Below are 25,461 nucleotides of genomic sequence, written 5' to 3'. Positions count from 1 at the left end.
CCCCCGATACTGTTATATGGGCCCATCACCCCTGATACTGTTATATAGACCCATCGCCCCTGATACTGTTATATAGACCCATCGCCCCTGATACTGTTATATGGGCCCATCACCCCCCGATACTGTTATATGGGCCCATCACCCCTGATACTGTTATATGGGCCCATCACCCCTGATACTGTTATATGGGCCCATCGCCCCTGATACTGTTATATGGGCCCATCACCCCCCGATACTGTTATATGGGCCCATCACCCCTGATACTGTTATATAGACCCATCGCCCCTGATACTGTTATATGGGCCCATCACCCCTGATACTGTTATATGGGCCCATCGCCCCTGATACTGTTATATGGGCCCATCGCCCCTGATACTGTTATATGGGGCCCATCCTCCTGTTGTACTCGTATATAGAGCCCATCACCCTGTTGTACTCGTATATGGGGCCCATCACCCTGTTGTACTCGTATATGGGGCCCATCACCCTGTTGTACTCGTATATGGGGCCCATCACCCTGTTGTACTTATATATAGGGCCCATCGTCCTGTTGTACTCGTATATAGGGGCCCATCACCCTGTTGTACTCGTATATGGGGCCCATCACCCTGTTGTACTCATATATAGGGCCCATCGTCCTGTTGTACTCGTATATGGGGCCCATCACCCTGTTGTACTTGTATATGGGGCCCATCACCCTGTTGTACTCGTATATGGGGCCCATCATCCTGTTGTACTCGTATATGGGGCCCATCACCCTGTTGTACTCGTATATAGGGCCCATCATCCTGTTGTACTCGTATATGGGGCCCATCATCCTGTTGTACTCGTATATGGGGCCCATCGTCCTGTTGTACTTGTATATGGGGCCCATCACCCTGTTGTACTCGTATATAGGGGCCCATCCTCCTGTTGTACTCGTATATGGGGCCCATCACCCTGTTGTACTTGTATATGGGGCCCATCACCCTGTTGTGTTTGTATATAGGGCCCATCACCCTGTTGTACTCGTATATGGGGCCCATCATCCTGTTGTACTCGTATATGGGGCCCATCATCCTGTTGTACTTATATATAGGGCCCATCGTCCTGTTGTACTCGTATATGGGGCCCATCATCCTGTTGTACTCGTATATGGGGCCCATCACCCTGTTGTACTCGTATATGGGGCCCATCACCCTGTTGTACTTATATATAGGGCCCATCGTCCTGTTGTACTCGTATATGGGGCCCATCACCCTGTTGTACTCGTATATGGGGCCCATCACCCTGTTGTACTCGTATATAGGGCCCATCACCCTGTTGTACTCGTATATAGGGCCCATCACCCTGTTGTACTCGTATATGGGGCCCATCACCCTGTTGTACTCGTATATGGGGCCCATCACCCTGTTGTACTCGTATATGGGGCCCATCACCCTGTTGTACTCGTATATGGGGCCCATCACCCTGTTGTACTCGTATATGGGGCCCATCACCCTGTTGTACTCGTATATGGGGCCGATCACCATGCGGATATGGAATATTCCAGGATAATCGGTGACACATGGCCGCGTGGCTCTCACCATTGACGATGACGGAAACGTTCTTGTACGCCATCTCCTCCCTGTCTTGGATATACGCTGTGCAGGAATACATCCCGGCATCGGAGAGCTGGATATTCTGTATGGTCAGCAGACCGTCTGCACTGGCAAAGAGGTGACCTGTGAGAGGGGAGAGGGAGGGTGATGGGGGTCCGGAGAGGGCGATACCCACCCCCTCTGTATAGACGTGTCCGGCACTGACCTGGCAGGGGAAAGATGGGCTTCCCGTATCGGTACCATGTGACCTGGGGCCGGGGGACTCCTTCCACAGCACAGGGCAGCTTGGCCGTGGTGTTTGCGGTGAACTCCTTCCGGGTCGCAACGTCCTTCACAAATGTCGGCCTCTCTGCAGCAATGAGCAGGGTGTTACTATGGGACAATACTGCACTATGGCCTATAGGGGTCTCTGCTGAGCAGCATGGCACCACTTACGGATGATCCGCAGCTTGATGTCCACAGTTGTGGTTTCTCCAGATTCGGACTCGGCGTGGCACTGGATCACGCGCTCCGCCTCCATCTTGTTTGCGGTCACACACAGACTCCGCACACTCTCATCAATGTGTTTCTGCTTGTAGCGATTATCATCGTCCTCAATTTCATCACCAGCAGAATCCAACCATTTTATTGTGGCCTCAACGGAGGCTAATGGGAGACAGAGGCAAGTAGTCACAAGGAGCTACCATACTTAAAGGGCATCTCCACCCAACACCCATAATCCCCTGACTCCTTTATAATGCTGAGTCACAGCCCCGCCCCCTAATATAATGGACATGCGATCACAGCCCCGCCCCCTGGATGACATCACTGATATGATGATGTGATCACAGCTCCGCCCCCTGAATGACATCACTGATATAATGACATATGATCACAGCCCCACCCTCTGGATGACATCACTGATATAATGGACATGTGATCACAGCCCTGCCCCATGGACGACATCACTGATTATAATGGACAGGTGATCACAGCCCCGCCCCCTGAATGACATCACTGATATAACAACATGTGATCAGACATGCAGGCGGGGTCCTTACATTTGCATAGAAAGTTCTTTTCTTCTCCCAGATAAATCTCTCCATTGGACGGGATGATCTCCAGTCTCGGTTTGGAACAGAAAACTAGAAGAATGAAAAATAATCACAATAAACTTCTGCGCTGCTATAAATGCTAAGAATAACTCCGCCCAAACAGATGGGGGACTCCACCCAACAATCAAAGGGGGACTCCACCAAAATAGATGGGGGAATCCACCAGAACAGAGGGGGGCTCCACCCAAACAGAGGGGGGGCTCCACCCAACAATCAAAGGGGGACTCTACCCAAACAGATGTGGGGATTCCACCCAAACCGAGGGGGACTCCACCCAAACCGAGGGGCGGACTCCACCCTACAATCAAAGGGGAACTCCACCCAAACAGAGGGGGCCTCCACCCAAACAGAGGGGGGGCCCTCCACCCAAACAGAGCGGGGGCTCCACCCAAACAGAGGGGGGGGGGGGGCTCCACCCAAACAGATGTGGGGATTCCACCCAAACCGAGGGGGACTCCACCCTACAATCAAAGGGGAACTCCACCAAAACAGAGGGAGGACTCCACCCAAACAGAGGGGGGCTCCACCCAAAAAGAGTGGGGGCTCCACCCAAACAGAGGGAGGGCTCCACCCAAACAGAGGCGGACTCACTCTCTAACATTAAAGGGAAACCTTAGATAGGGACAACCTTTCTTTTTTTTTTTAAAGAATTTATTTAAACTTTTGCAAACATTACATATATACCAACAGTCAGGCACAATCCGCCCAGTACACGACATAGTAACGCACAGCATCAGGGAGACCGGGGTGTGGACCGATTGATATCAAAGGGCAAGACAAGCACAAATTTTTGTGTTGGGTGCAAACCCCAAAGAGTATATCCGCCTCAGGAGCACGTCAGCAACCCAGGGCAGAGACAAAACACAAAGACAAAGGGAAAACCTTTTTCTATTAAAAGTACATTAAAAGTTACATAGATGTGTCTATACAATGTATTACCGTATCTGTACAGTATATAGATGTGTATACAATGTATTACCGTATCTGTACTGTTATATATAGATGTGTCTATACAATGTATTACCGTATCTGTGCGGTTCTGCCACACTGGTAGCTGATAGAAATCCAGGAAGTGAAGAATAATGGCCTCTGTGCCAATCCACATTGTCTCCTGCTCCTTCTGCTCGTTCCCTCCCACTGCCTCACATTGTGTGTGTTTGCTGAGCACAGGCTGATGATGCAGACAGGGGGCAGGGCGTGATGTCACAGGAGGCGGGGCTGGATTTCCCAATACCCTGAGTGATTCCCTATCTCTGACCGGCCGCTTCAGTCTACACCTGAGCAAAAGGAGTGACAGCAGCAACTGCAGTGAAATTAGGGCTGTGTTCACACATGTTGGAGTGTCATTGCAGTACTGCAGTGTCTTTACAAAAATGATGCAGTAACTCAATTAAATGATGCTAAATGGCAGAGAGGTTCAGAGACGGTACTGACAGTCCTGCCTGCACAAAAAACGAGACATAAACAGTATATCCCATGTAAGATAATATTGGATAAAGTCCTTATTCTGGGGCTCAAACTTACAGATAAAATATGCCTGATTATAACATGTGCGTGGAGATGAGATGAAAAGAAAAAATAAATTCAAGAAGTTCTTTACTTTATTCAAATATTGTTACAGGTAGAGAATACAGTGCTGTGTGGTGTTACAGGTAGAGAATACAGCGTGCTGTGTGGTGTTACAGGTAGAGAATACAGCGCTGTGTGGTGTTACAGGTAGAGAATACAGCGTGCTGTGTGGTGTTACAGGTAGAGAATACAGTGCTGTGTGGTGTTACAGGTAGAGAATACAGTGTGCTGTGTGGTGTTACAGGTAGAGAATACAGTGTGCTATGTGGTGTTACAGGTAGAGAATACAGTGCTGTGTGGTGTTACAGGTAGAGAATACAGTGTGCTGTGTGGTGTTACAGGTAGAGAATACAGTGTGCTGTGTGGTGTTACAGGTAGAGAATACAGTGTGCTATGTGGTGTTACAGGTAGAGAATACAGTGCTGTGTGGTGTTACAGGTAGAGAATACAGTGTGCTGTGTGGTGTTACAGGTAGAGAATACAGTGTGCTGTGTGGTGTTACAGGTAGAGAATACAGTGCGCTGTGTGGTGTTACAGGTAGAGAATACAGCATGCTGTGTGTTGTTACATGTAGAGAATACAGTGCTGTGTGGTGTTACAGGTAGAGAATACAGCGCTGTGTGGTGTTACAGGTAGAGAATACAGCGTGCTGTGTGGTGTTACAGGTAGAGAATACAGCGTGCTGTGTGGTGTTACAGGTAGAGAATACAGCGTGCTGTGTGGTGTTACAGGTAGAGAATACAGCGTGCTGTGTGGTGTTACAGGTAGAGAATACAGCGTGCTGTGTGGTGTTACAGGTAGAGAATACAGCGTGCTGTGTGGTGTTACAGGTAGAGAATACAGCGTGCTGTGTGGTGTTACAGGTAGAGAATACAGCGTGCTGTGTGGTGTTACAGGTAGAGAATACAGTGTGCTGTGTGGTGTTACAGGTAGAGAATACAGTGCTGTGTGGTGTTACAGGTAGAGAATACAGCGTGCTGTGTGGTGTTACAGGTAGAGAATACAGGGTGCTGTGTGGTGTTACAGGTAGAGAATACAGTGTGCTGTGTGGTGTTACAGGTAGGGAATACAGTGCTGTGTGGTGTTACAGGTAGAGAATACAGTACTGTGTGGTGTTACAGGTAGAGAATACAGCGTGCTGTGTGGTGTTACAGGTAGAGAATACAGGGTGCTGTGTGGTGTTACAGGTAGAGAATACAGTGTGCTGTGTGGTGTTACAGGTAGGGAATACAGTGCTGTGTGGTGTTACAGGTAGAGAATACAGTGTACTGTGTGGTGTTACAGGTAGGGAATACAGCGTGCTGTGTGGTGTTACAGGTAGAGAATACAGTGTGGTACAGGTAGAGAATACAGCGTGCTGTGTGGTGTTACAGGTAGAGAATACAGTGTGCTGTGTGGTGTTACAGGTAGAGAATACAGTGCTGTGTGGTGTTACAGGTAGAGAATACAGTGTACTGTGTGGTGTTACAGGTAGGGAATACAGTACTGTGTGGTGTTACAGGTAGAGAATACAGCGTGCTGTGTGGTGTTACAGGTAGAGAATACAGTGTACTGTGTGGTGTTACAGGTAGAGAATACAGTGCTGTGTGGTGTTACAGGTAGAGAATACAGTACTGTGTGGTGTTACAGGTAGAGAATACAGCGTGCTGTGTGGTGTTACAGGTAGAGAATACAGTGCTGTGTGGTGTTACAGGTAGAGAATACAGTGTGCTGTGTGGTGTTACAGGTAGAGAATACAGTGCTGTGTGGTGTTACAGGTAGAGAATACAGTGTGCTGTGTGGTGTTACAGGTAGAGAATACAGGGTGCTGTGTGGTGTTACAGGTAGAGAATACAGTGCTGTGTGGTGTTACAGGTAAAGAATACAGCGTGCTGTGTGGTGTTACAGGTAAAGAATACAGTGCTGTGTGGTGTTACAGGTAGAGAATACAGCGTGCTGTGTGGTGTTACAGGTAGAGAATACAGCGTGCTGTGTGGTGTTACAGGTAGAGAATACAGTGCTGTGTGGTGTTACAGGTAGAGAATACAGCGCGCTGTGTGGTGTTACAGGTAGAGAATACAGTGCTGTGTGGTGTTACAGGTAGAGAATATAGTGCTGTGTGGTGTTACAGGTAGAGAATACAGTGTACTGTGTGGTGTTACAGGTAGAGAATACAGTGCTGTGTGGTGTTACAGGTAGAGAATACAGTACTGTGTGGTGTTACAGGTAGAGAATACAGCGTGCTGTGTGGTGTTACAGGTAGAGAATACAGTGCTGTGTGGTGTTACAGGTAGAGAATACAGTGTGCTGTGTGGTGTTACAGGTAGAGAATACAGTGCTGTGTGGTGTTACAGGTAGAGAATACAGTGTGCTGTGTGGTGTTACAGGTAGAGAATACAGGGTGCTGTGTGGTGTTACAGGTAGAGAATACAGTGCTGTGTGGTGTTACAGGTAAAGAATACAGCGTGCTGTGTGGTGTTACAGGTAAAGAATACAGTGCTGTGTGGTGTTACAGGTAGAGAATACAGTGCTGTGTGGTGTTACAGGTAGAGAATACAGTGCTGTGTGGTGTTACAGGTAGAGAATACAGTGCTGTGTGGTGTTACAGGTAGAGAATACAGCGCGCTGTGTGGTGTTACAGGTAGAGAATACAGTGCTGTGTGGTGTTACAGGTAGAGAATACAGCGCGCTGTGTGGTGTTACAGGTAGAGAATACAGCGCGCTGTGTGGTGTTACAGGTAGAGAATACAGCGTGCTGTGCGGGTGGGAGAAGAATGAAATGATAAAGTACTGCAAATTATAAAGTAACACAATAAAACTGCAATGTGTGAACACAGCCTAGATGTTCACAAACATACTATTTATTTGCTGCTTTATACCATTTGCAAACCAATGCAACCAATGCACAAATCTGCTGCTAATAGAACCTTCATACAGATATCCCACCATACAGATATCACACCCTACAGATATCACATCATACAGATATCCCATCATACAGATATCCCATCCTACAGATATCGCACCATACAGATATCACACCCTACAGATATCCCATCATACAGATATCGCATCATACAGATATCCCATCATACAGATATCGCATCATACAGATATCGCATCCTACAAATATCCCATCATACAGATATCCCAACATACAAATATGACTCCATACAGATATCACATCATACAGATATCCCATCCTACAGATATCCCACCATACAGATATCACATTATGCAGATATCACATTATACAGATATCCCATCATACAGATATCACATCATACAGATATTACACCATACAGATATCACATCATACAGATATACAGATATCCCACCCTACAGATATCCCACCCTACAGATATCCCATCATACAGATATCACACCATACAGATATCACACCATACAGATATCACACCATACAAATATCCCAACATACAGATATCACATCATACAGATATCCCACCATACAGATATAACATCATACAGATATCCCACCATACAGATATCCCACCCTACAGATATCCCAACATACAGATATCCCAATATACAGATATCCCATCATACAGATATCCCATCATACAGATATCCCATCATACAGATATCACACCATACAGATATCCCACCATACAGATATAACATCATACAGATATCCCACCATACAGATATCCCACCCTACAGATATCACACCATACAGATATCACATCATACAGATATCCCATCATACAGATATCCCATCATACAGATATCCCATCATACAGATATCCCACCATACAGATATAACATCATACAGATATCCCAACATACAGATATCCCAATATACAGATATCCCATCCTACAAATATCACACCCTACAGATATCCCATCATACAGATATCCCAACATACAGATATCCCAACATACAGATATCCCAACATACAGATATCCCATCATACAGATATCCCACCATACAGATATCCCAACATACAGATATCCCATCATACAGATATCCCACCATACAGATATCCCACCATACAGATATCCCACCCTACAGATATCCCATCCTACAGATATCACACCATACAGATATCACATTATACAGATATCCCACCCTACAGATATCCCACCCTACAGATATCCCACCCTACAGATATCCCACCCTACAGATATCCCATCCTACAGATATCCCATCCTACAGATATCACACCATACAGATATCCCATCCTACAGATATCCCACCATACAGATATCACACCATACAGATATCCCACCATACAGATATCACACCATACAGATATCCCACCATACAGATATCCCACCATACAGATATCCCACCATACAGATATCACACCCTACAGATATCCCACCATACAGATATCCCACCATACAGATATCCCACCCTACAGATATCACACCATACAGATATCACACCATACAGATATCCCATCATACAGATATCCCACCATACAGATATCCCACCATACAGATATCCCACCATACAGATATCACATTATACAGATATCACACCCTACAGATATCCCATCATACAGATATCCCACCATACAGATATCCCACCCTACAGATATCACATTATACAGATATCACACCATACAGATATCCCACCATACAGATATCCCACCATACAGATATCACACCCTACAGATATCCCACCATACAGATATCCCACCATACAGATATGGTTTTAGATCTTTAGTTCATAATAACATAACATTTATTCATCCTGACAATAGGACACGTGCAGCGTCCTGAGAGGAATCACCTACTGTAACCCACAGAGCTGCAAGTGGGAACTACAACTCCCAGCATGCCCTGCCTGCACCAATCATTATACAGCGTAACATCTCCAACTGCTGCAGAACTACAACTCCCAGCATGCCCTGCCTGCACCAATCATTATACAGCGTAACACCTCCAACTGCTGCAGAACTACAACTCCCAGCATGCCCTGCCTGCACCAATCATTATACAGCGTAACACCTCCAACTGCTGCAGAACTACAACTCCCAGCATGCCCTGCCTGCACCAATCATTATACAGCGTAACATCTCCAACTGCTGCAGAACTACAACTCCCAGCATGCCCTGCCTGCACCAATCATTATACAGCGTAACATCTCCAGCTGCTGCAGAAATACAACTCCCAGCATGCCCTGCCTGCACCAATCATTATACAGCGTAACATCTCCAACTGCTGCAGAACTACAACTCCCAGCATGCCCTGACAGCCATTGGTTGGGAGTTGTAGTTATGCAACAGATAGAAAGACGAGATTTGGTGAATACTATACAGGTGTGATGATACGGTGAGTGATGCTGTCAGGGCATGCTGGGAGTTGTAGTTCTGCAGCAGCTGGAGGTGTTACCCTTTATAATGATTGGTGCTGTCAGGGCATGCTGGTAGTTGTAGTTCCGCAGCAGCTGGAGGTGTTACCCTTTATAATGATTGGTGCTGTCAGGGCATGCTGGGAGTTGTAGTTCCACAGCTGCTGGAGGTTATAACCTGTATAATGATTGGTGCTGTCAGGGCATGCTGGGAGTTGTAGTTCCACAGCTGCTGGAGGTGTTACCCTGTATAATGATTGGTGCTGTCAGGGCATGCTGGGAGTTGTAGTTCCACAGCTGCTGGAGGTGTTACCCTTTATAATGATTGGTGCTGTCAGGGCATGCTGGGAGTTGTAGTTCCGCAGCTGCTGGACGTGTTACCCCGTACAGCTCCCCCCTGTGACCTCAGGAGCAGAGTGTGACTACAACTCCAATCATCCAGTTATAAAGTATCATCCTCCTCACTATTATAACCGGGATAAAAAATAAAAAAAAAAACATGAAAAATTATAAGAAAAAATAAATAAATAAATAAATACAGGAGTATGGGGGGTGTATGAAGGCATACGGGGTGTATGGGGGTATACAGGAGTATAGGGGGTGTATGAAGGTATACGGGGTGTATGGGGGTATACGGGAGTACACAGGGTGTATGGGGGTACACAGGAGTATAGGGGGTGTATGAAGGTATACGGGGTGTATGGGGGTATACAGGAGTATAGGGGGTGTATGAAGGTATACGGGGTGTATGGGGGTATACAGGAGTATAGGGGGTGTATGAAGGTATACGGGGTGTATGGGGGTATACAGGAGTACACAGGGTGTATGGGGGTACACAGGAGTATAGGGGGTGTATGAAGGTATACGGGGTGTATGGGGGTATACAGGAGTACACGGTGTATGAAGGTATACAGGGTGTATGGGGGTATACAGGAGTATACAGGGATGTATGTGTGTATGGAGGTATATGGGGTGTATGGGGGTATACAGGAGTATACAGGGTGTATGGGGGTATAGGGAGTATACGGGGTGTATGGGGGTATACGGGAGTATAGGGGGTGTATGAAGGTATACAGGGTGTATGGGGGTATACAGGAGTACACAGGGTGTATGAAGGTATACAGGGTGTATGGGGGTACACGGGAGTATACAGGGATGTATGTGTGTATGGAGGTATATGGGGTGTATGGGGGTATACAGGAGTATACAGGGTGTATGGGGGTATAGGGAGTATACGGGGTGTATGGGGGTATACGGGAGTATAGGGGGTGTATGGGTGTATGGAGGTATATGGGGTGTATGGGAATATACAGGGTGTATGGGGGTATACAGGAGTATACAGGGAGTATACCTGCTGTGCTCAGGAACAGCCAGAAGATGATGGAACATCCTGGAGGAGACATGCTGAGCATCCTGGGGTCCGGTCACTGACTGCTGATCCTACTGCTGATCCTGATTTATACCCTGGGGGTCCTGACCCTGCCCTCTGCCCCCCCTCACCCCATCTCACGTCCAGCTCTGCTCACCTCACCCCCCATGTCATCTCAGAGTCTAAGAGGCGCCAACAGCAAGAACTAAGGACTCCGGAGACCATAGGGGAGAGGAAAGGAGGGGACGGGGGTCCGAGGAGAAGAGACGCCTCTGTCCTGAGGAGGAAGGAAGCCCTGCTCCAAGAGACACCCAGATCCTATACACAGAGATACAGATTATACACCAATAGGGGAATACCCAGGTTATAGCAGCTGTACATATATAATTATATACAGGAGATCCCAGGTTATACCAGCTGTACATATATAATTATATACAGTATATACCCATGTTATAGCAGCTGTACATAAATAATTATATACAGGAGACCCCCTAGGTTATAGCAGCTGTACATATATAATTATATACAGGAGATATCCAGGTTATACCAGCTGTACATATATAATTATATACAGTATATACCCAGGTTATACCAGCTGTACATATATAATTATATACAGTATATACCCAGGATATACCAGCTGTACATATATAATTATATACAGTATATACCCAGGTTATAGCAGCTGTACATATATAATTATATACAGGAGATACCCAGGTTATACCAGCTGTACATATATAATTATATACAGGAGATACCCAGGTTATACCAGCTGTACATATATAATTATATACAGGAGATCCCCAGGTTATACCAGCTGTACATATATAATTATATACACTATATACCCAGGTTATACCAGCTGTACATATATAATTATAGACACTATATACCCAGGTTATACCAGCTGTACATATATAATTATATACAGTATATACCCAGGATATACCAGCTGTACATATATAATTATATACAGTATATACCCAGGTTATAGCAGCTGTACATATATAATTATATACAGGAGATACCCAGGTTATACCAGCTGTACATGTATAATTATATACAGGAGATCCCCAGGTTATACCAGCTGTACATATATAATTATATACACTATATACCCAGGTTATACCAGCTGTACATATATAATTATAGACACTATATACCCAGGTTATACCAGCTGTACATATATAATTATATACAGTATATACCCAGGATATACCAGCTGTACATATATAATTATATACAGTATATACCCATGTTATAGCAGCTGTACATATATAATTATATACAGGAGACCCCCTAGGTTATAGCAGCTGTACATATATAATTATATACAGTATATACCCAGGTTATACCAGCTGTACATATATCATTATATACAGGAGATCCCCAGGTTATATGAATACTGGGTCAGCTCACCATGTGCAGGATAACGTAGTTGAGTGAATGGTTCCCAATGTAGGACTGGAGCACGTGTAGAGGGTTGGGCTACACCACACGCTGGGCAATCATGGCAAAAGGAAATCCACAGCTCCAAATAAAGTCCAAAAGTTTATTGTGTGTCCATAAAATAAATACAAAACTTTACACGCCGACACGTTTCAGGATGGTCTCCCCTAATCATGGCAAGATAATGTGTGTAACAGTACTGCATATATATAGGACACATAATATCATGTTGTTGCTATAGTCCCCCCCCCCCCCCAGCAGGTGAGCATGATCCCATGTAATTACACCTGTCAGGGGCAGCACGCTCTTAAAGGTACATGACATATACAACAGAATTAAAGCAAAATTCTAACCAAAATGTATCACAACTTTAATAAATAAACAATAAATCGCTTCTGTGATTCAGTCCGTTTGGAAAACATGTATCCAGGGGGCTTCTCTCTGTCTGAGGAGATGGACATGATCGCCCCCTCTCCATGGACAGGCAGCCTTCTCTATAGCATAGACATTTAGGCTGGACACATTGCCTGGGTGTGCTTCAATGAAGTGGCGAGAAACGTGCGCCTAACAGACGGATGTCAGCAAGATTGTCACGGCCGCGGCGGCTTCCCGCGTCCCGGGTTGCCGCCGCGACCGCCTCCTGCCCCGTGCAGCAGCCGGTGTCCTTAGTCAGGGACCCGGCGCTGCTATTACTTCGGCCCCGGGGGGCGCCTCACCTCTCCACGCTCCTGCCTCTCGCTGTGCCGGCCGGCACGCGTGTCCCCGCCTCCTAGGGCGCGCGCGCGACGGCTGTCTCAGATTTAAAGGGGCAGTGCGCTCCTAATTGGTAGTTGCACCCAATCACTCCCCTATAAATCCCAGCATGCCCTGTTCTTAGTGTTGGAGCCTCTACATGCTTCCCATAGCGTTGGCCCAGCCCCCTGTTGTTCCTGTGTCCTATTCCGCTACCTGGTCCCAAGTCCCTGTTCCTGAGTCCTGTCCGTTACCTGGTCCCAAGTCCCTGTTCCTGAGTCCTGTCCGTTACCTGGTCCCAAGTCCCTGTTCCTGAGTCCTGTCCGTTACCTGGTCCCAAGTCCCTGTTCCTGAGTCCTGTCCGTCACCTGGTCCCAAGTCCCTGTTCCTGAGTCCTGTCCGTTACCTGGTCCCAAGTCCCTGTTCCTGAGTCCTGTCCGTTACCTGGTCCCAAGTCCCCGTTCCTGGTTCCTGTTCCCCTGTCACTCCACCTGTTCCCGTGTTCAGCCTGTCACGTGCGCTCTCACCTGCAGACCATTGCCTGTGCCATCTCCTGCCACGCCTCGCCTGCCGACACCAGCAACCAAGCCAGGGGTAGCGACCTGGGGGTCGCCTGCCGCAGCAAGTCCATCCCGCCTTGCGGCGGGCTCTGGTGAAAACCAGCGGCCCCTTAGACTCCGCTCCCTGGTGAGGTTAGTGCCATCGCTGGTGTCGGTCCAGTGGATCCACTACTCCAGGCGTTACAAAGATGTTCAGAAATCCTGATTTTTAATTTACGTTTGGTAGAACCTCCATATTGTAGAGAACATGACTGACATTCGGCTCCATAAATCCCATAGGTCGCATTACAATTGAGAAAAGATTTTATCTGATAATTCCAATATAAGACCCAATGTGGATTTTCTAGACGTCCCGTACACATAGGACAGCGGGATGGCGCACACGTGTGGAAACCTTGGACCTGAAGCCGGGTGTGAGACTGATTGGATTGTTTGGTGTCTCTGCACGCGGAGAGAGAATGATGCCAATGGGGACTCCCCTCCTGGCTACACATCTGACTCCATTGGCTAGTATTTTTTACAGATCTCATCCTGATATAAGATCGGGAGATGAAAGGAGATGAGGCTTGTGATGAATGTGTTGTATAACTGAAGTATTATTGCGGTCTATAAGATGAAATTCCCGATCTCTGCTGTCAGCAATCGTACGATCTTATATCAGGATGAGATCTGTGAAAAAATACTAGCCAATGGAGTCAGATGTGTAGCCAGGAGGGGAGTCCCCATTGGCATCATTCTCTCTCCGCGTGCAGAGACACCAAACAATCCAATCAGTCTCACACCCGGCTTCAGGTCCAAGGTTTCCACACGTGTGCGCCATCCCGCTGTCCTATGTGTACGCGCCGCCTAGAAAATCCACATTGGGTCTTATATTGGAATTATCAGATAAAATCTTTTCTCAATTGTAATGCGACCTATGGGATTTATGGAGCCGAATGTCAGTCATGTTCTCTACAATATGGAGGTTCTACCAAACGTAAATGAAAAGTCCGGATTTCTGAACATCTTGCTGACATCGGTCTGTTAGGCGCACGTTTCTCGCCACTTCATTGAAGCACACCCAGGCAATGTGTCCAGCCTAAATGTCTATGCTATAGAGAAGGCTGCCTGTCCATGGAGAGGGGGCGATCATGTCCATCTCCTCAGACAGAGAGAAGCCCCCTGGATTCTGCGCTTAGCTACATGTTTTCCAAACGGACTGAATCACAGAAGTTGTGATACATTTTGGTTAGAATTTTGCTTTAATTCTGTTGTATATGTCATGTACCTTTAGGGCGGGTTCACACTACGGAATTCTCGCGGACAATGTCCGTGGAATTCCGTCAGCTGTCCGCCCGCACATCTGGGCGCCTTTCCGCCGGCCCCATAGACGCCATTCTATGGGCCAGCATATTCCGCTATACGCTGAAGTGTCATGTCACTTCTTTTAGCGGATCGCGGAATACGCCGGCCCATAGAATGGTGTCTATGGGGCCGGCGGAAAAGCGCCCAGATGTGCGGGCGGACAGCTGACGGAATTCCACGGACATTGTCCGCGAGAATTCCGTAGTGTGAACCCGCCCTTAGGGTACAAACACACACAGCAGATACGCAGCAGATTTGATACTGTGTTCAGTTATTTAGATCTAATCTGCAGCGTATCGCAGCATTAAATACGCAGCGTATATGCCTTGTGTGTTTGTACCTTTAAGAGCGTGCTGCCCCTGACAGGTGTAATTACATGGGATCATGCTCACCTGCTGGGGGGGGGACTATAGCAACAACATGATATTATGTGTCCTATATATATGCAGTACTGTTACACACGTTATCTTGCCATGATTAGGGGAGACCATCCTGAAACGCGTCGGAGTGTATTTTAAACTTTTGTACCTATTTTACGGACACACAATAAACTTTTGGACTTTATTTGGAGAGGTGGATTTCCTTTTGCCATGATATACCCAGGTTATACCAGCTGTACATATATAATTATATACAGTATATACCCAGGTTATACCAGCTGTACATATATAATTATGTACAGTATATACCCAGGTTATACCAGCTGTACATATATAATTATATACACTATATACCCAGGTTATACCAGCTGTACATATATAATTATGTACAGTATATACCCAGGTTATACCGGCTGTACATATATCATTATATACAGTATATACCCAGGTTATACCAGCTGTACATATATAATTATGTACAGTATATACCCAGGTTATACCAGCTGTACATATATAATTATATACACTATATACCCAGGTTATACCAGCTGTACATATATAATTATATACAGTATATACCCAGGTTATACCAGCTGTACATATATAATTATATACACTATATACCCAGGTTATACCAGCTGTACATATATAATTATATACAGTGTATACCCAGGTTATACCAGCTGTACATATATAATTATATACACTATATACCCAGGTTATACCAGCTGTACATATATAATTATATACACTATATACCCAGGTTATACCAGCTGTACATATATAATTATATACAGGAGATCCCCAGGTTATACCAGCTGTACATATATAATTATATACAGTATATACCCAGGTTATACCAGCTGTACATATATCATTATATACAGTATATACACAGGTTATAGCAGCTGTACATATATAATTATATACAGGAGATCCCCAGGTTATAGCAGCTGTACATATATAATTATATACAGTATATACCCAGGTTATACCAGCTGTACATATATAATTATATACAGTATATACCCAGGTTATACCAGCTGTACATATATAATTATATACAGTATATACCCAGGTTATAGCAGCTGTACATATATAATTATATACAGTATATACCCAGGTTATAGCAGCTGTACATATATAATTATATACAGTATATACCCAGGTTATAGCAGCTGTACATATATAATTATATACAGTATATACCCAGGTTATACCAGCTGTACATATATAATTATACACACTATATACCCAGGTTATAGCAGCTGCACATATATAATTTTATACAGTATATACCCAGGTTATACCAGCTGTACATATATCATTATATACAGTATATACCCAGGTTATACCAGCTGTAGATATATAATTATATACAGTATATACCCAGGTTATAGCAGCTGTAGATATACATGCACACTAGATGTGGTCAGGCAGTGGCTGTAGACAGGAGCGGCCATGTTTGGGCCCTGGTCACACTGCTGTCTGGGGCGGGTGACGTGTCTTGGCGTTACTGATTGTCTTTGATGACAGCCGCCGGGGGACGATAATGGTTTTGCTGTCGCTTATGTCGTTGCTTTGCCTCCTAAATGCTTTTCTCTTGGTTTCCTGACACCGCACCTCTCTGATCTGTGCTGACAACCTCTGATAAATCTTCATAGTGACGACACTCGGGGCCCGGAGGGCAGCTGCTCCCCAGGACGAGGTCATGTGACGCTCCTCTAATAACGGGCAGGGGGCACAATGAGTGTGAGTGTGAGTGGGGAGTAAAGCGAATCCCGCGTGCTGCAAGACAGAGGCTCCACAGAACCTCATCCACGGAGAAGAGAGGCTTAGATACAGCAGCTCAGCAGGATGTATCACACATGACAGGATTAGATACAACACCTCAGCAAAGAGTATCACACATGATGGGATTGGATACAGCAGCTCAGCAGGATGTATCACACATGATTGGATTAGATACAACAGCTCAGCAGCGAGTATCACACATGATTGGATTAGATACAACAGCTCAGCAGCGAGTATCACACATGATGGGATTGGATACAGCAGCTCAGCAGGATGTATCACACATGATTGGATTAGATACAACAGCTCAGCAGCGAGTATCACACATGATTGGATTAGATACAACAGCTCAGCAGCAAGTATCACACATGATGGGATTGGATACAGCAGCTCAGCAGGATGTATCACACATGATAGCATTAGATACAGCAGCTCAGCAGGATGTATCACACATGATGGGATTGGATACAGCAACTCAGCAGGATGTATCACACATGATGGGATTGGATACAGCAGCTCAGCAGGATGTATCACACATGATAGCATTAGATACAGCAGCTCAGCAGGATGTATCACACATGATGGGATTGGATACAGCAACTCAGCAGGATGTATCACACATGACAGACTTAGGTACAATGATAAAAACTATACAGCGCCTGAGCTGACAAAATAAAACCATAGTTGGTCACGGTCTGGCTTGGTCTGGGTCGGTCTGGGTCGGTCTGGTTTGGTCTGGTTCGGTCTGGTTCGGTCTGGGTCGGTCTGGGTCTGGTCTGGTTCGGTCTGGGTCAGTCTGGTTCGGTCTGGTTCGGTCTGGGTCGGTCTGGGTCGGTCTGGTTCGGTCTGGTTCGGTCTGGTTCGGTCTGGTTCGGTCTGGGTCGGTCTGGGTCGGTCTGGGTTTGGTCTGGGTCGGTCTGGTTCAGTCTGGTTCGGTCTGGTTCGGTCTGGTTCGGTCTGGGTCGGTCTGGTTCGGTCTGGTTTGGTCTGGGTCGGTCTGGTTTGGTCTGGGTCGGTCTGGGTTTGGTCTGGGTTTGGTCTGGGTCTGTCTGGGTCAGTCTGGGTTTGGTCTGGTTCGGTCTGGTTCGGTCTGGTTTGGTCTGGGTCGGTCTGGGTTTGGTCTGGTTCGGTCTGGGTCGGTCTGGTTCGGTCTGGGTCGGTCTGGTTTGGTCTGGGTCGGTCTGGTTCAGTCTGGTTCGGTCTGGTTCGGTCTGGTTCGGTCTGGGTCGGTCTGGGTCTGGTCTGGGTCGGTCTGGGTCGGTCTGGTTCGGTCTGGGTCGGTCTGGGTCGGTCTGGTTCGGTCTGGTTCGGTCTGGGTCGGTCTGGGTCGGTCTGGGTCTGGTCTGGGTCGGTCTGGGTCGGTCTGGGTTCGGTCTGAGTCGGTCTGGGTCGGTCTGGGTCGGTCTGGGTCTCACCAGGACTGTCCTGATTGGCCCCTATATATTGGCCCCCAGCTCCCAGCATGAGCGGCCTCTGTGCTGGCAGAGTAGGAGCCGCTGGAGGAGCGCAGCGCTGCACACAGGGGGGTACGGCTTTATTTTTATATATAGAAAGGTGGGGGATGCCTAAATGGAGGGGGCAGGTAAAGTAAGAGAAGAGACGGCTAACATGGGGGAGAGATCTAACCAACCGGGTTATGCCCCCTGGGGGGTCACTACTGGGGGGTCACTACTGGGGGGGTCACTACTGGGGGGGTCACTACTGGGGGGTCACTACTGGGGGGTCACTACTGGGGGGGTCACTACTGGGGGGTCACTACTGGGGGGTCACTACTGGGGGGTCACTACTGGGGGGGTCACTACTGGGGGGTCACTACTGGGGGGTCACTACTGGGGGGTCACTACTGGGGGATTGTTGGCTTGTGTGCCCAGGTGAGTTAACTGTTTGTTACTTTAAATGGTCACCCCATACGGTGGGGATACGGCCATTTTTGAGCCCCCCCCCCCAAATTCTGACAAGATTATTAGATATATAATTAGATATATAGATGTGTATACAATGTATTACCGTATCTGTACAGTATATATATATAGATGTGTATATACAATGTATCACCGTATCTGTACAGTTATATAGATGTGTGTGTACAATGTATATTACCGTATCTGTACAGTATATAGATGTGTATACAATGTATTACCGTATCTGTGCAGTTATATAGATGTGTATACAGTGTATTACCGTATCTGTACAGTTATATAGATGTGTATACAATGTATTACCGTATCTGTGCAGTATATAGATGTGTATACATTGTATTACCGTATCTGTGCAGTATATAGATGTGTATACATTGTATTACCGTATCTGTACAGTTATAAAGATGTGTGTATACAATGTATTACCGTATCTGTACAGTTATATAGATGTGTGTATACAATGTATTACCGTATCTGTACAGTTATATAGATGTGTGTATACAATGTATTACCGTATCTGTACAGTTATATATAGATGTGTATACAATGTATTACCGTATCTGTACAGTATATAGATGTGTATACAATGTATTACCGTATCTGTACAGGTATATAGATGTGTATACAATGTATTACCGTATCTGTGCAGTATATAGATGTGTATACATTGTGTTACCGTATCTGTACAGTATATATATATATATATATATATATAGATGTGTGTATACAATGTATTACCGTATCTGTACAGTTATATAGATGTGTATATAATGTATTACCGTATCTGTACAGTATATATATATATATATATATATATATATATATATATATAGATGTGTGTATACAATGTATTACCGTATCTGTACAGTTATATATATATATATAGATGTCTATACAATGTATTACCGTATCTGTACAGTTATATAGATGTGTATACATTGTATTACCGTATCTGTACAGTTATATATATATATATAGATGTCTATACAATGTATTACCGTATCTGTACAGTTATATAGATGTGTCTATACAATGTATTACCGTATCTGTACAGTTATATATAGATGTGTATACATTGTATTACCGTATCTGTACAGTTATATATATATATATAGATGTCTATACAATGTATTACCGTATCTGTACAGTTATATAGATGTGTCTATACAATGTATTACCGTATCTGTACAGTTATATATAGATGTGTATACAATGTATTACCGTATCTGTACAGTTATATATATATATATAGATGTCTATACAATGTATTACCGTATCTGTACAGTTATATAGATGTGTCTATACAATGTATTACCGTATCTGTACAGTTATATATAGATGTGTATACAATGTATTACTGCAGTGTCCCAGAACAGTCATTCTTATGCTCATGTTTTTATTATAACTAGTTCTGTTCTGGAAAGCTATGGTCCACTGCAAACTGTGTGTATTGTGTCCCCCTTCTCAGTATTCAGGTCTGCTATTTCATTCATTTATTGCATGTGTATTCAGGTATCAGTGTCTAAAGGTATTATGTCGCCTCCTAGTGTTCAAGGATGGTACTCCTCATGTATATTCCTCTGTATATGCCTAATGGTGTGATGATGCAATGGCTGGATGTCACGTGACTGTGCCCTGCTTCCATGGTAACACCAATGGTCATCGAGCTTTTGGCTGGGGTTACCATGTGACTTCCTGTGCTACCTCAGTCTATTCCCTACCACAGAGGGGGTAGGTCATGAGTCTAGTCTTGTCCTCCACCATCAGGAGACAAGTTGTGCTTTTGTCCTCTCTCTCCCTGCTAAAGAGAGAGGCCTGCGTGTGCTCTGCTGCTCCAGTCCACTGGCTGTGTTCCTGTCTCAAGTCTCAAGATTCTCATCTGGGTGTCGATTCTTCAGTCATTCTTCAATTCCTCTCATCATCATCTCCTCAAATCATCAACAGCAAGTATTCAATTCAAGTCTCATTCCACCCAGCATCTCAGCTTCAGTATCACTACTACTCCAATCATTCAGCACGCTACTCTCACAGCCTATTGCAGCATCACCCATTACTCTGCTTTATCCAAGATTGCCTTATTCCCGGTTGCATCCGGAGAGACTGTTGCTACTAGTTACCACCGTTACAATAAATATACAACTACCGTTGTTTCTGAACCTTGGCATTGGTGTGATCATTGGTGTCCTGACTAAGGACAACGAAGAATCGCATGCCCAGTATTCCCGCATGGTCAGGAGCCCGGTTTCCAGCTGTATCACCCTCGTGCCTACACCGTGACCACACTACATCCTACAGCTGCCCTGGTTCCTGCACCCTCACAACATCTGCACTGCGGAAGTGGCCCCTAGGGGCCAGGGCGTAGCATTTGGCGTCACGAACAGGATCACGTTTGCATTGTGTGCCCCAAGACTGTGCCGCAATCCCCAAAGAGACTTTGTACCTGTCCGCAGTTCCCACGTTCCCGCGCGCGCGCGCGCCGCTCCAGCTCCGCCCCCGGCCCTTCAGCCATTGCCTCTGTTGCCAGGGGAAGAAGATCCCTGCTGCGCCTGCCGGAAGCCGACGGGCCCAGCTTCCGCCCGCTCCACTACTGTCTCTTGCAAGCCGCTGTCTCCTGCAAGCCGCTGTCTCCTGCAAGCCGCTGCTCCTGCCGCGGTCATCTCAGCTCACCGCCAGTCGTCCGGACCGCTGGTGCAGCTCATCCAGGAATCCCGTCTGCTGCGCTGGGACAGCCAGATAAGTGAGAGTTCCCCAGCATGTCCAGCTCAGAGGATGACGCCGTCGGCGGGTCAAGCAGTCCACCCCCCTCACCCGCTGGCGCACCTGTTCCTCCAGCTGCCCCCCCCTGCATCTGCTAGTGCCGCTGGAGTGCCGTTTTTCATTGGGCCCAATCACCTGCCCAGCTATAAGGGGGAGCCCCACACCTTGGCTGCTTTTAAAGAGAAAATTTCCCGTACTCTAGAACTGGTTTCTCTCTCTCCTACTCAGCAGGTACAGCTCCTACTCGGACAACTAGAAGGTCCTGCTGCAGAGGAGGTCCGGTCATGGCCCGCCACGGAGAAAGCCGGGGTGCAGCAGATTCTTGATCGCCTCCGGAGGGAATTTGAGGTACAGTCCCCCACAGAAGTTCGCCTCCAGTTCTATGATCGGCGCCAGAAACCAGGTGAGACCCTGAGAGACTATGCCCTTGCCCTCCAGTCTGCCTATCGGGCCCTACAACAGGCGGATGTCATTGATCCCTCTGCAGCAGAAAACATAATCACAGACCGCTTCATAGAGGGCATAGACTCTAGGCTCATCCAAAGCCAGCTGCGCATGTTGGCTGCTCAGAACCCTAGTATGTCCTTCCTGGATTTCAAAACCCTGGCTCTGAGGGTAATCGGAACTGACTCCCCCTGCCATAACTGTCCCCCGACCTCGAGTCAGCCAGTACTGACAGGTGTGACCCCTGGGCCTGTCCCCACGCCTGCTAATTCACCTGTTCCAGCTGTTCAGGCCATGCTTCTCTCACCAGCCCCCTGGTTACTCCTGACCTCCTTACTCAAGTAGTCAGCTCTCTATGTCAAGCCATTCAAGAGCTAAAGGGGACCGCGTCCATCTCCTCCTCCGGCTCTACCTCCAGTCAGGACCTGTCCCTAGAGTCACCTCCCAGGCACCCACGCTCTGCCCCCTCCATGCCTCACAGGGCCACACCACGAGAGCGGCCCTACTGTGACTATTGTCGGCGACATGGACACTACCAATCTCAGTGCTTTCAGTTAAACGGGCCACCCCCGGGTCCGAGGGCCAACACCCGGGAGGTAGAATCTCAGGCCCGCAGGAGTCACAATGGCTCTCAAAATTCCTATCGCAATGCCCGCATGTGACTCTATGGATAGACGGTGTGCCTCTCGAGGCCTTGGTGGACACTGGGTCCCAGGTTACTACCATCCCCAAACATGTTTTTGAAGCACATTGGGACCGCAGGGTGTTGTGTCCAGTGGAGAAGGCCAGGTTAAAACTGATTGCTAGTAATGGTCGGCCTATCTCACAACTAGGGTACTGGGAACCCACTATATGCATTGGTAACCGGAGGTTAGCCCAGCAGGGGGTTATAGTCACTGAGGCTCAAGGGGACAGTGGTGTTACAGTCTTGGGCATGAATGTCATTCGCCATGTATTCTCTGAATTAGTAGCTGCCCTGCATAACTCTCTGTCTCAAGCTTCTTCCCCCTACAGACAAGCCATCCAGAAGACTATCAAGGCGCTCACCGCTCAGCAGAGGTTTGTCAATCACCGGGGGGAGATTTGCCGTGTCCGTACTAAAGATGCTCGCCCCATCACTATCCCAGCTAACAGCTAGACCCTTATCTGGTGCAGGGCTCGACCGGGCCTAGACAACGCCGACTACGAGGCTCTACTGGATTCCATCGAGATCGAGGGGCAACCCCTTGTCATGGCTGCCCGAAGTCTAGTGACCGTCTCCAATGGTCAGGTTCCAGTACGGCTGGTCAACCTCAGTGCATCTTCAGTCGACTTACCTAAATTTACTACGGTTGCCATGCTCCACCAACTCGACCCTGAGGACCTCATATGTGAAGAGACTATTGCCCACCAGAGGTCGATTAGGACATCATCAGGAGAATCCCAACAGTCCCGCGCTCCTTGGTGGGATGCCCTCAACATCGGGGATGCCAACACCCCAATCGAGTATGTTCAGGGGGTACTCAAAGTTGCCAAGCGTCATCACGAGGCCTTCAGCAAGCATTCACTTGACTTTGGTAAAACTGGTCTGGTCCAGCATCGAATCAATACCAAAGATCACCCTCCTATCAAGGAGAAGCACCGGCCTATTCCGCCTGCCAGCTATCAGCAGGTGAAGAGACTGCTCCAGGAAATGAAGGACACCAACGTCATTCAGGAGAGCCAAAGTCTGTGGGCTGCCCCTATTGTCCTCGTTAAAAAGAAGGACGGCAACATCAGATTCTGTGTTGACTACCGGAAACTGAACGCCATTACTCACAAGGATGCCTATCCGCTACCTCGTATAGAGGAATCTATTGCTGCTCTGGGTTCAGCTGCCTACTTCTCCACGTTGGATCTCACCAGTGGGTATTGGCAGGTGCCCATGGCTCCGGAAGACCGAGAGAAGACGGCATTCACTACCCCCATGGGACTCTATGAGTTCACCAGTATGCCGTTTGGGCTCTGCAACGCCCCTGCCACATTCCAGCGGTTAATGGAGAGGTGTCTTGGTCACGTCAACTTCCAAAGTGTATTGCTCTACCTGGACGACGTCATTGTCTACTCTCGCACTTATGAGGACCATATTCATCACTTAGCCGAGGTGTTTCAAGTTCTTATTGACCATGGCCTCAAGATTAAACCGTCGAAGTGCCATCTCCTCAAGCCGCAGGTGAACTATTTGGGCCATGTCGTCAGTGCCGCGGGGATACAACCTGACCCCGAGAAGATTTCGGCTGTGGAAAGCTGGGGCATTCCCAAGACGGTGAAAGAGGTGAGAAGCTTCCTTGGATTTGCGGGCTACTACTGCCGCTTCATACCCCACTTCGCCCAGGTGGCTGAACCACTCAATGAACTACTCCGTGGCTGTCCCCGGGAGAACTATAATCGACGGCTACCCATAGAGTGGTCTGAACGTCAGGAGACGGCGTTTCAAACCCTGAAGGCCCTGTTGATCTCGCCTCCCATCCTGGCTTATCCTGACTATAGTCAGCCCTTCCGTCTCTACACAGACACCAGCTTCCAAGGCCTAGGGGCTGTCCTGTCTCAAGTCCAAGGTAACCAAGAAAGAGTTATTGCCTATGCCAGCCGAAGTTTAAGAGGTGCTGAGAAGAATGACAGTAACTACAGCTCGTTCAAATCGGAGTTGCTTGCGCTGGTGTGGGCCGTCACAGAAAAGTTCAAAGATTACCTTGCGGCTACCCCATTCACTGTCTATACAGATAACAACCCGCTAGCTCACCTCAATACCGTGCGACTGGGCGCTCTGGAACAGCGTTGGGCCTCTAGGTTGGCCAATTTCAACTTCGAAATCAAGTATCGAAGCGGCAAGGCCAATGTGAATGCTGACCTGCTGTCTCGATTGCCTAGAGGGGAGGAAGCCCCGGAGGATGACGACTGGGAAGATGTGGAGATGCCTCCTTTGTATCAGAGGTTCGCTACCCAGAGTACTACCACGGCGGTCAAAACGGGCGAGGCGTCCCCTGACCCGGGGCCCTATCAAGATTTGTCCCGATGGCAAACCATCCAGAATGAGTCCAGAGTCTTGGGGGAAATCTACGACTACTTGTCTACTGGGAGAGTCCCCATGAGAATCAAGAGGCCCTATCCAGACGTTGAACTGAGGCGTCTCTGGAGACAGAGGAA

The 25,461-nt window shown here is 47.1% G+C and overlaps 1 protein-coding gene across 2 annotated transcripts in view; it reads right to left on the bottom strand.

Moving 5' to 3' along the window:
- LOC138769185 (neural cell adhesion molecule 1-like) overlaps positions 1 to 10,957 on the bottom strand; it is a 34,313-nt gene extending 23,356 nt beyond the window's left edge. For both annotated transcript variants that reach the window (XM_069947474.1, XM_069947473.1), the window contains exons 1-5: positions 10,894 to 10,957; positions 2,621 to 2,704; positions 2,016 to 2,225; positions 1,786 to 1,929; positions 1,566 to 1,703 (exon numbers count right to left, since the gene is read on the bottom strand). In XM_069947474.1, the coding sequence (XP_069803575.1) occupies positions 1,566 to 1,703; positions 1,786 to 1,929; positions 2,016 to 2,225; positions 2,621 to 2,704; positions 10,894 to 10,954 (637 nt within the window). In that variant the 5' untranslated portion in view covers positions 10,955 to 10,957. The remainder of the gene's footprint in view (positions 1 to 1,565; positions 1,704 to 1,785; positions 1,930 to 2,015; positions 2,226 to 2,620; positions 2,705 to 10,893) is intronic.
- Positions 10,958 to 25,461: the final 14,504 nt, after the last annotated feature.

The sequence above is a fragment of the Dendropsophus ebraccatus genome, chromosome 12 (genome assembly GCF_027789765.1).
Source record: "Dendropsophus ebraccatus isolate aDenEbr1 chromosome 12, aDenEbr1.pat, whole genome shotgun sequence".
Classification (NCBI taxonomy): Eukaryota; Metazoa; Chordata; class Amphibia; order Anura; family Hylidae; genus Dendropsophus; species Dendropsophus ebraccatus.
Note: the sequence above shows the minus strand (reverse complement) of the source record. Positions and strands in the feature narration are given on the sequence as shown.